We start from the raw sequence: 12297 nt of genomic DNA on the forward strand, positions 1-12297 counted from the left end.
AATATTTTATTCTATTCTATATTTTTTGCACATGTAACTGTTCTGTATATTTTTGTTCTTTCTTATTTTTATTGTTTATATTTCCCTGTAACTTGCTTTGGCAATACGAATGTCCTTATTTGTCATGCCAATAAAGCTTCTTTTGAGTTTGAGTGTGTGAGAGTGTGTGTGTGAGTGTGTGTGTGAGAGTGTGTGTGTGTGTGAGAGTGTGTGTGTGAGAGTGTGTGTGTGTGAGAGTGTGTGTGTGAGAGTGTGTGTGAGAGAGTGTGTGTGTGAGAGTGTGTGAGAGTGTGTGTGTGAGAGTGTGTGTGTGAGAGTGTGTGTGTGTGAGAGTGTGTGTGTGAGAGTGTGTGTGTGTGAGAGTGTGTGTGTGAGAGTGTGTGTGTGAGAGTGTGTGTGTGTGAGAGAGTGTGTGTGTGAGAGTGTGTGTGTGTGAGAGAGTGTGTGTGTGAGAGTGTGTGTGTGTGCGAGTGTGTGTGTGTGTGAGAGTGTGTGTGTGTGAGAGTGTGTGTGTGAGAGTGTGTGTGTGTGAGAGTGTGTGTGTGTGTGAGAGTGTGTGTGTGTGAGAGAGTGTGTGTGTGAGAGTGTGTGTGTGTGTGAGAGTGTGTGTGTGTGAGAGTGTGTGTGTGAGAGTGTGTGTGTGTGTGAGAGTGTGTGTGTGTGTGAGAGTGTGTGTGTGTGAGAGTGTGTGTGTGTGAGAGTGTGTGTGTGAGAGTGTGTGTGTGTGAGAGTGTGTGTGTGTGTGAGAGTGTGTGTGTGTGAGAGTGTGTGTGTGAGTGTGTGTGTGTGAGAGTGTGTGTGTGAGAGTGTGTGTGTGTGAGAGTGTGTGTGTGTGAGAGTGTGTGTGTAAGAGTGTGTGTGTGTGAGAGTGTGTGTGTGTGAGAGTGTGTGTGTGTGAGAGTGTGTGTGTGTGAGAGTGTGTGTGTGTGAGAGTGTGTGTGTAAGAGTGTGTGTGTGTGAGAGTGTGTGTGTGAGAGTGTGTGTGTGAGAGTGTGTGTGTGTGAGAGTGTGTGTGTGTGAGAGTGTGTGTGTGTGTGAGAGTGTGTGAGAGTGTGTGTGTGTGAGAGTGTGTGTGTAAGAGTGTGTGTGTGTGAGAGTGTGTGTGTGAGAGTGTGTGTGTGTGAGAGTGTGTGTGTGTGAGAGTGTGTGTGTGTGTGAGAGTGTGTGTGTGAGAGTGTGTGTGTAAGAGTGTGTGTGTGTGTGAGAGTGTGTGTGTGAGAGTGTGTGTGTAAGAGTGTGTGTGTGTGAGAGTGTGTGTGTGTGAGAGTGTGTGTGTGTGAGAGTGTGTGTGTGTGTGAGAGTGTGTGTGTGAGAGTGTGTGTGTAAGAGTGTGTGTGTGTGTGAGAGTGTGTGTGTGAGAGTGTGTGTGTAAGAGTGTGTGTGTGTGAGAGTGTGTGTGTGAGAGTGTGTGAGAGTGTGTGTGTGTGAGAGTGTGTGTGTGTGTGAGAGTGTGTGTGTGTGAGAGTGTGTGTGTACATACCTTTATGTTGGCCGGCAACCTTGAAGTTGCTGGCTCTGTGGTGTGGACTGTACGGTGGCTCGATCAGGTGTCCTGCACCGGGGTAGACGTGGAGCTGCAGCAGGTGCCGATTCCCTGCCTTCACCATCATCTCCTCCATCTAATGACAGAGAATAACACGCAGTATGTGATGATGCTAATGATTACATGTGAACATGTGACATGACATCACAGTCTGTTGTTTTAAATCGAGTCAATTCAAGAGACTCAAGACGATAATTACATTTTCTGACCACTTTATTAGGAACACACGTCTACCTACTCAGTCATGTCAATATCAGATTAATCTGACATGCGGCTTCAGTACGATGCAGAAAATTAAACGAGGGTCAAGAGCTTTAGGTAGTCGCCACATTAAACATTGGAACCACTTGGGTGGCGCTGGGGCCTAATGCGCTAGCCCATCACCGCTGATATTTAGAGCTCGAATCTCAGCTGTGCTATTAACCAGCCTGGCACACACTCAGACAGAACTGGCTGTGTTTAAGGGTGGGATGGATTACTGGTCATATGGGTATATCACAGCTAGTCCTGTGTGATTCTCTGTACAGTTACATTTTCGGCATTTAGCAGACGCCTTTATCCAAAGCGACCTACAGTACTGTGACAGTATACAGTCTGAGCAATTGCGGGTTAAGGGCCTTGCTCAAGGACCCAACAGCAGCAACCTGGCAGTGGTGGGGATTTGTTTGTTTGTTAAGATTAGAGATGGAAGGATCGATCGGCTATAAATCGATATCGGACGATTTTTAATCAAAATATGCTATCGCGATTTTTCCCAAATGTAGCCGATCCGATCGTGTGATATATAAAGACCACGTTAAGCTTAACAGCTCAGTGGATTGATCCAGACTTTGAGCTACAAAGCACCAACCAACACATCACCATTCATCAACCATCGTACAGAAACCATGGTGAAAGCTCTTCACGACCTAAAATAACATAATTAACGTTGTGCATCATACATAGTTCAGGATCATCTGCTCTGACTGACAGAGAACTTTTAGCTCCACAGACGGAACGAGTCTGACTCGGTTACAGATCTGTGGTAACAGCAGTTTAATGAAGCTTTTTAATGTAAGAGAGTCACACAGAATGTTCTGTAGTAGCTGGTGTTTATTTAAAACCACGACATTAATTAATAACAGTAAACACGGAGAGATGACCGAGAAAAGAAACTTACGCTTCGCATAAAATTAATCGACTCATGAATCACTTATATCGATACTGTGAACAGAGCGTCTCTCTTAAAGGCACACACACACACACGCCGTTGCTTTTGTCACCGGTTTATCTTCACTGTTCGTCCTATTTTTAAGGTTTTTTCAGACTGAACTGTATAACATCTAACGTGCTTGTGTGCGTGGTCAGTTAGACTAATGAGATATGTCTCCCGTGGGTGAAAAATGAATTGCTTTAGTTTTAGAAGTAAAAAAATCTCGCAATGCTGCCACACCCCCTGGTCAGGCACTAGTGCCCCACAGGTTGAAACCCCCCCCCCCTCCGATCGGCATCGGCTATCGGCCGATCGCTCTGAAAAGAAATCGGAGATCGAAATCGGCGTCAAAAACAAGTTAAGATTGTTTTACACTCTTTTGGTTACATTCATGACAGGAACGGTAGTTACTCATTACACAAGATTCATCTGTTCACAAGGTTATATTAGACACAGTCATCGCCAATTTAGTGTCTCCAATTCACCTCACTTGCACGTCTTTGTACTGTGGGAGGAAACCGGAGCACCCGGAGGAAACCCACACAGACACTGGGAGAACATGCAAACTCCACACAGAAAGGACCCGGACCGCCCCACCTGGGGATCACTATCCTGATCTATGTGAAGCCCTGGAAGGTGAAAAGAAGCAGTCAGCGACTGCACGTCAGGTCTGGTTGAGATTGGAGTGTTGAAAAAGTAGGAAACTGGTAGGAAAAGGGAAAAAATAGAACAGGAAAAAAAGTGAGTTTGTGATCTGAGCATGTCTGACTGTGGCAGAGTAGTCGGTGCTAGACAGGCTAGTTTATTAATGTCAGAGGTTTTATACACGTGGATTTAATTTCACAGGGTCGCTAAGAGGTACCCTTGTATTTCCTACACACTAATCATGTGATATCAGCTATAAGGAAACTTCAGTTAAGGTTAAATTTCTTCATTCCTGCGGCGGTGACGTCATCACAAAAATGCCAGAGCATTGTGTTTTTGGGCATTCCTTTGCTTTCTAAAGTAACTAGCAAACTAATAAAGCACAGAAGTTATGACATTGTGTATGTAATATGGAAATAAAGTTGATTTTATGGTCGTACAGCAGGTTTGTGTTGCGTTTATGTTGTGTTGTATTTAGGGATGTAACGATTCACCACAAGACAGTTGATAACCGATTCAAAAATTCCACGATTCAAATCGATTTGACATGTATAATTAATCGATATTCACTTTAAACAGCAGAGGGCGCTGGTGCTATACACCTCGCCTGGTTGACATCACTGGTGCTATACACCTGGTTGCCAAATTCGGGCTTTTTCAGCCAAATTGGGCTTAATTCAAAATTGTTTTGCATAGTTTGTACCAACCTCAGAAATAAAAGGGCATTAATTAGTCAGATAAATAAAAGATAATCAGAAATACAGTATTTTTTTTTCTTTCTTTTTTTTCCTTTCCATTTTCCTCCCGATTTAGCTTACTCAATTTTGTCTTCCGCTGCTGAGAGATGCCAGATTGCATCCGAGGAGAGCACGTCGCTGTACACGCCTCTTCCGACACGTGTACAGCCCTCCTCTTCTCGCCCCTGCATTCTGCACAGGCATCTCTTCCACCAATCAGGGTCCTTACACAGCGTATGAAGATCCCACCCACCCACACATAGTCCGGCTTCAACCCTGCAGATACGGTGGCCAATTAGTATCTGCTGCAGGCACTGCCAATTATGCCCGCCAGATGGTGCCCAGCCGACCGGTGGCAACACCGAGTTTCGAACCGAGGAGTTCAGAAACTTGTGCTGGTGTGCTAGCGGAATATCCCGCTGTGCCACCTGGGAGCCTACTTTCTTTTTTTAAAGAGGAATAATAAAAGGAAACATAATTTGTCTTCAATTTCAGTTTTAAAAAAATAGGGGAAAAAATCGTATCGTGAACCCAGTATCGTGAATCGCATTGCATCGTGGGTAGAGTGTATCGTTACATCCCTAGTTGTATTATACGTGATAATCAATGTCAAAATTAACGAGCTACATTTGTTTTCTATGTTTGCCACAGAGTGTGTACTGGTGTGTTCTTACATCAATGGCTGATTCCGGAGTGGCCCAGTTCTGATCATCTTTACCAACCACTAGAAGCAGCGGGCATTTTATCTGTCCAACCTGTGTGTTTAATATTACAACAACTTACTACACCGATCAGCCATAACATTAAAACCACCTCCTCATTTCTACACTCACTGTCCATTTTATCAGCTCCACTTACCATATAGAAGCACTTTGTAGTTCTACAATTACTGACTGTAGTCCATCTGTTTCTCTACATACCTTTTTAACCTGCTTTCACCCTGTTCTTCAATGGTCAGGACCCCCACAGGACCACCACAGAGCAGGTATTATTTAGGTGGTGGATCATTCTCAGCACTGCAGTGACACTGACATGGTGGTGGTGTGTTAGTGTGTGTTGTGCTGGTATGAGTGGATCAGACACAGCAGCGCTGCTGGAGTTTTTAAATACCGTGTCCACTCACTGTCTCCACTCTATTAGACACTCCTACCTAGTTGGTCCACCTTGTAGATGTAAAGTCAGAGACGATCGCTCATCTATTGCTGCTGTTTGAGTCGGTCATCTTCTAGACCTTCATCAGTGGTCACAGGACGCTGCCCACAAGGCGCTGTTGGCTGGATGTTTTTGATTGGTGGACTATTCTCAGTCCAGCAGTGACAGTAGGGCTGGACAATATGGCTAAAATTTATATCACGATATAACTCCTAATTTCGGTCGATACGATATAATTCCGATATCGATATGAATAATACAAATGTCAAAAAAACACCAAAATTGGATGGCTGTACCTGCAAACCTCTTTTCTGGTTTCTGGCAAGAAATACAAGCTAAATAAACCACTGAATCAGTCCTTCCTCTCTTATCAGCTATTTCGTCTGCTTCTTTTTCAACTGTGGACAGTGGCGGAGCCAGACAATTTCCATAGGGGTGGCCAGACTGAGACCACTGCTCACACAGGGGTGGCACAGAAACTGTCTGATACCTTATTTTTGTATGTGGCTAGTAGCTGTTGATCTAGTAATGTTTTGGTCACTCACTCGTTTACCTATACAGGCAGTGAGTGCCATGTAGAATTACATCAAGCCTAGCATAATAAGCTTTTTATTTTCTCTCATTTTCCCTGACAAGTAAAAAACTAAAATATAGCCTATAACCTTAACATTATGAGGAAGAATTTCAAAGATATTCCTTTGCAATACTTTATCATTTGACTGCAAACTTGTGTGTACTGACGAGACTCACTTGAACCCCAGAACATGCTAGTGTGAATGCATGGAAAACAAATTTTAATTTTCTTTCAAGAATATGATACAGACTGACCAACACTATTAAGCCAAATCAGCATTGAAAATTGACTTTACTTTTAATAGCCTTCTACGATGCTGGGGCTTCTTAAAACTGAATATTTTCTATTAAATAGAAGTGTTATTTAAATTCTATTAAATTGTTTAAAAAAAAAACAGAAAAAAAAAAAAACAGAAAAAAAAAAAACCCCCTTCAATTTAGAAGAAAACCGCCCAATCTGGCAACACTGGAACGCCCGTTAGTGCCTTTACTGGTAGCGCGCCACAACTACTAAGCAGTAGTACTACTTCTTCTGTAATTGTGTTGGTGGTTGACGTTTATGTTGAGTGTATTACTGCACACTTTTGGTGGAGAACTACTTGCATGAGGTGCGCTGTTGAATTGCGTCCCTGTGGGAACACCTGCGTGCAAAAATGCTTCCGCAAAAAAGTTACACAGGCAAAGCGGTGGTGGGGCACCACAGGCCACCCCCCGGCTCCGCCCGACTGTGGATGCTCGTTCACTCACAGCTGTTGAACTCATTTTGCCGCTAATATCCACCGTGTTGTAGCGGAGTGTAATCAGAGCGGTAACGCTGAGCACTGGCTTCCTGCCTGTGGCGTACGTCATCACGCACTGATGTAATGTATATCGATCGAATTTGTTTAAAAATCATATCACCGTTATTGAAACATTTTCTATCGCGATATATATCGATATTGAATTATTGTCCAGCACTAAGTGACAGTGAGATGTTTAAAAACTCCAGCAGCGCTGCTGTGTCTGATCCACTCGTACCAGCACAACACACACTAACACACCACCACTATGTCAGTGTCACTGAGGTGCTGAGCATGATCCAACACCTAAATAATACCTGCTCTGTGGTGGTCCTGACCATTGAAGAACAGCATGAAAGGGGGCTAACAAAGCATGCAGAGAAACAGATGGACTACAGTCAGTAATTGTAGAACTACAAAGTGCTTCTATATGGTAAGTGGAGCTGATATAATGGACAGTGAGTGTAGAAACAAGGAGGTGGTTTTAATGTTATGGCTGATCAGTGTATATTTAAAATCAAATCCACAACACAAAGTGTGCAAAAAATAAATCACATAAGCACAATGCAGCAAAACTGATACAAGCATCTAACTTACATCCATCTTCATAGCAGGATCCATAGGGATGGGCAGAATAATGTCTCTCCAGATCACCTGATTGTTCTCCATCCGCACTTTATGCAGCTGACTAAAATGATGAATGTATATTTTAATAAACGGTACAGTATTTTTATACATTATAACCATTATAATCTGCAGGTTATGACATGGTCTGACATGTATAGGATTCCATTTAGAGTTGCAGTGTTCGTGTTTCAGATATTCCTAAATTAGCTCAATTTCAGCCACACTGATTGTAAACAGGTGTATAAATTAATTATATACATGGCGCACAAGAGCCACCGTGGTAAATGATGCTAGCTCACTACTGCTGGGATCCAAGGTTTGAATCCCCAGCAGTGCTAGCAACCAGCCAGGTACCTACATACAGACATGATTGGCTATGCTGGGGGGCTACTGCATACAACCCACTGATTCCATGGAAACCGGACCCATCATGACTCTTACCAGGACGAAGCAGTCTTATCTATTTATTTATTAGGATTTTAACGTCATGTTTTACTCTCTGGTTACATTCATGACAGGACAGGTAGTTACTCATTACAAAAGATTCATCAGTTTAAGTTTTTAATGTCAAACACAGTCATGGACAATTTTGTATCTTAAATTCACCTCACTTGCACGTCTCTGGACTGTGGGAGGAAACCGGAGCTCCCGGAGGAAACCCACGTAGGCACAGGAAGAACACGCAAACTCCACACAGAAAGGTCCCGGACCGCCCCACCTGGGAATCAAACCCAGGACCTTCTTGCTGTGAGGTGACAGTGCTACCCACCGAGCCACCGTGCCGCCCGACAAAGCAGTGTTAAAACATGAAAATGAAATGAAAGTTCTCTGCTTTCACATGTATAGCAACAGTTTAGGGAAGGCCCTTTCCTGTTCCAGCATGACTGTGCCAATGTGTACAGAGCCCTGTCCTCAGCACTACTAAACAGCTTTAGGATCACCTAACATGTTGATTGTGAACCAGGCCTTCATATCCAACATCACTGTGTTGCGGGTTAGAGAAGAATCCAACATTCCATGTTGTTTCCTTTTGCTATCAGGTGAATGTTTATTTTTATTTTTGGTTACTCTGATCCTGAAGAATAAGCATGATTGCACTGCTAAGCAAAGCAGTTGGAAATCATCCAGCTTACCTCTCTAGTCACACACACACACAATGCTTGAGATGTTCCTTACTTTATAAATACATGTCAGCTAGAACAGCGTTTCCCAACCTTTTTTGCACCACAGACCGGCTTCATAGAACATATAATTTCACGGACCGGCGGGGACGGGAGGATTTATTAATATTACTTACAAACGATGTAAAATTAGCTTTTTTCATTGCTCCCACCTAGGGGTGACAATAAGACAACAACACCCTAAATAGAAGCAGTGCAAACTGCCTTTCTAGCGTCTCTAATTATTCATTCTTTCTGTGCGGCCCGGTTATAAATAGCCCACGGACTGTCCGCGGCCCGGTGGTTGGGGACCTCTGAGCTAGAACAACAGAAATCTTTCTCACAAGACTTTGAAGTATGTCTGTGGGAATTTGTGTCCATTCAGTTAAAAGAGCATTTGTATGGCTGGGCACTGATGCTGATAAAGAAAGCCTCAGTTGGTGTTCCAGTTCATTGAGGTCAGGGCTCTGTACAGGACACAGTACAGTTTATTTAAATCGAGCTTTTCTTCATGTCTTTATAGAGCTTGATTTGTGCAGAGGGACACAGTCATACTGCAATGGACAAGGGCCTTCCATAAACTCTTGCTGCAAAGTTGGAAGCATGGAATTTTCTTTTATTTTAACTGATTTATTACATTTGTGACTAGTGTTGTAGCCGAAACACATGAATTCAATAATTAGAAGTTGTGTCCTTATGGTGCACGTATGGGGGATCACAGTGGGTATAAAATATTTACATCTTTTTTCTATTTTATTTATACATTTTCTCCCAATTTAGCGTAGTCAATTTGTCTTCCGCTGCTGGGGATCCCTGATTGAAGTCGAGGTGGGTATATTGCTGCTCACGCCTCCTCCGACTCGCGCGCAGCCCTTAGCCAAACCCTTTTTCACCAATGCATTCTGCACAGGCGCCTCTCTATCTACTAATCAGGGTCCTTCCACAGCGCTTGAAGACCCCACCCACATGGTCCGGTAATCCCACCAGAGCAGAAATGTGTCTGCTGCAGGCACTGCCCATTATGGCCGCTAGATGGTGCCCAGCCGAGTTTTGAACCAAGGAGTTCAGAATCTCCGCGCTGGTGTGCTAGTGGAATATCCCGCTGCACCACCTGGGCAAAATATTTACATTTTGTAGACTGTTACGAGCTGAAAGCTGAGACTTTACAGAAATGCATGAAATGTAAATGTGGTTCTGAATCAAAGTATGTGACATTGTGCTTACTTGTTAAACCCATCAAAGATCTCTGCCAAGGTGTTACTGACAGGAAAGACATGACTGCCATTGACGCAAACACAACACTGTGGCTGCAATAAACAACAACAAAGAACAAAACAATTTATGTTTATATATGAGGATTTTAACATCATGTTTTACACTTTTGGTTGCAATCAGGACAGAAACAGTAGTTACTCATTACACAAGATTCATCAGTTCTTAAGGTTATATCGAACAGTCATGGACATTTTAGTGTCTCCAATTCACCTCACTTGCATGTCTTTGGACTGTGGGAGGAAACCGGGGCACCCGGAGGAAACCCATGCAGACATGGGGAGAACATGCAAACTCCACACAGAAAGGACCCGGACAGCCCCACCTGGGGATTGAACCCAGGACCTTCTTGCTGTGAGGCAAACAATATATGTAACTGTTATTATAGTTTGTATGATCATACACAATGAAGTACTTGGAGCCATAAAACCAGGATGCCCATGAGGAATCTGGCATCCATGTACATGTAGAGCTAAATTTAAATTGTGCAGGTTACAGGGGCACTAATGTCATGGCAGTCTTGGAATTTAAATGATTTATGTTTATTCTGAACGACCACGACCATGACCAGCCATAACATTAAAACCACCTCCTTGTTTCTACACTCACTGTCCATTTTATCAGCTCCACTTACCATATAGAAGCGCTTTGTAGTTCTACAATTACTGACTGTAGTCCATCTGTTTCTCTACATGCTTTGTTAGCCCCCTTTCATGCTGTTCTTCAATGGTCAGGACCCCCACAGGACCACCACAGAGCAGGTATTATTTAGGTGGTGGATCATTCTCAGCACTGCAGTGACACTGACATGGTGGTGGTGTGTTAGTGTGTGTTGTGCTGGTATGAGATCAGACACAGCAGCACTGCTGGAGTTTTTAAACACCGTGTCCACTCATTGTCCACTCTGTTAGACACTCCTGCCTAGTTGCTCCACCTTGTTGATGTAAAGTCAGAGACGATCGCTCATCTATTGCTGCTGTTTGAGTCGGTCATCTTCTAGACCTTCATCAGTGGTCACAGGACGCTGCCCACAGGGCGCTGTTGGCTGGATATTTTTGGTTGGTGGACTATTCTCAGTCCAGCAGTGACAATGAGGTGTTTAAAAACTCCACCAGCGCTGCTGTGTCTGATCCACTCATACCAGCACAACACACACTAACACACCACCACCATGTCAGTGTCACTGCAGTGCTGAGAATCATCCAACACCTAAATAATACCTGCTCTGTGGTGGTCCTGTGGGGGTCCTGACCACTGAAGAACAGCATGAAAGGGGGCTAACAAAGCATGTAGAGAAACAGATGGACTACAGTCAGTAATTGTAGAACTACAAAGTGCTTCTATATGGTAAGTGGAGCTGATAAAATGGACTGTGAGTGTAGAAACAAGGAGGTGGTCATAATGTTATGGCTGATCGTTGTATACCCCAATCTAGGTGTGCAAAGCTAGCAGGGAAAATCCATACAGACAAATCCATCCATATTTGAATTATTTTGTCTTTGTTTATATTTAAAAGTTAGAAGTCAACAAAGTTTGTGTGTGTGTGTGTGTGTGTGTGTGTGTGTGAGATGGAAACTCACCTTAACGATTTTCGAGTAGGCAGCCATGAAGAGGGTGACCGAAGTGCCTAATGACAGACCCATTATTGCCAATCTGTCCCGGTGCACCATGGGATGATCCTGTAAAATCTGATAAGCTCTCTATAACACACACACATACACACACACACACACCCTTGTTAAAGCCTCAGATGTATTTTGGGGGATTTTTGTACAAAGTCAATAGCTCAGGTAATCCGAACAGATGTTTGTATGGTGTGTACGGCTGGCTGATAGCTTGTATCTCCTGACACTATGGTGCTTGGGAGTTTTTAAGTTCAAGTCTCAGCAACGCTACAGACTTGGCTGGCCACCAGACATGATTGGCCGTGTTTGAGGGAGGAAAGGTCTGATGGCCTCGTCTAAATTGCGACGTTGGGCTCCGTTGAAGGAAACCAATGGAAAACGCACAGGAGGGACATGAGGCATGCTGAGTCAAAATGAAATCCATCCTCATTGAGTTTTTTTAACATGTGTATTTGTATGCTTATAAACACCTACATTTCCTTCACATACTACGTGGATTAGAGAGATTGTTTATGTAATGAAGCTGGAAAAAATTTGGCATCTTAGGAATGGCTCAGTAAGCAAATTTTACAAAGTTTGGGACCCTTTCTTAGACCATATTAGAAATATATCTACATTAGACTGTCCTTAATTAGCTGAGCTGGTTTATTCATTTTTTGTGATTTCTCTGTAATTATTCAGATTCTGACTGTGAAGTTTGTATTTGGACTACATGCTTCGCTCTGTTTTAGGTGTGACTGTCCCACTCCTTTTCTATATTTGGTTTATTTATGTTTATTTTTTATTACTTTACACTTTGTATTTTTTTTTTCCCCTGGGTATTGCTTTGTAATTTGTTTCGACTATGTACACTTTGATATGCAGAATGTTTTGCTGTGTTGTTTAAAAGTTAAAATAAAAATTTAATAAATAAATTAACACCTACATTTTGTTTACACACTACATGCCTAAAAGTATGTTTTGGAGTATGTATGGAAATTTGTGCCCATTCA

The 12297-nt window shown here is 43.0% G+C and overlaps 1 protein-coding gene across 2 annotated transcripts in view; it reads right to left on the reverse strand.

The window, feature by feature from the left end:
• acot18 (acyl-CoA thioesterase 18) overlaps window positions 1-12297 on the reverse strand; it is a 56755-nt gene that overhangs the window by 5693 nt on the left and 38765 nt on the right. For both annotated transcript variants that reach the window (XM_062996596.1, XM_062996588.1), the window contains exons 6-10: window positions 11261-11380; window positions 9633-9715; window positions 7219-7309; window positions 4792-4872; window positions 1481-1619 (exon numbers count right to left, since the gene is read on the reverse strand). In XM_062996596.1, the coding sequence (XP_062852666.1) occupies window positions 1481-1619; window positions 4792-4872; window positions 7219-7309; window positions 9633-9715; window positions 11261-11380 (514 nt within the window). The remainder of the gene's footprint in view (window positions 1-1480; window positions 1620-4791; window positions 4873-7218; window positions 7310-9632; window positions 9716-11260; window positions 11381-12297) is intronic.

This window comes from Trichomycterus rosablanca, chromosome 1 (genome assembly GCF_030014385.1).
Source record: "Trichomycterus rosablanca isolate fTriRos1 chromosome 1, fTriRos1.hap1, whole genome shotgun sequence".
In the NCBI taxonomy this organism is placed as follows: Eukaryota; Metazoa; Chordata; class Actinopteri; order Siluriformes; family Trichomycteridae; genus Trichomycterus; species Trichomycterus rosablanca.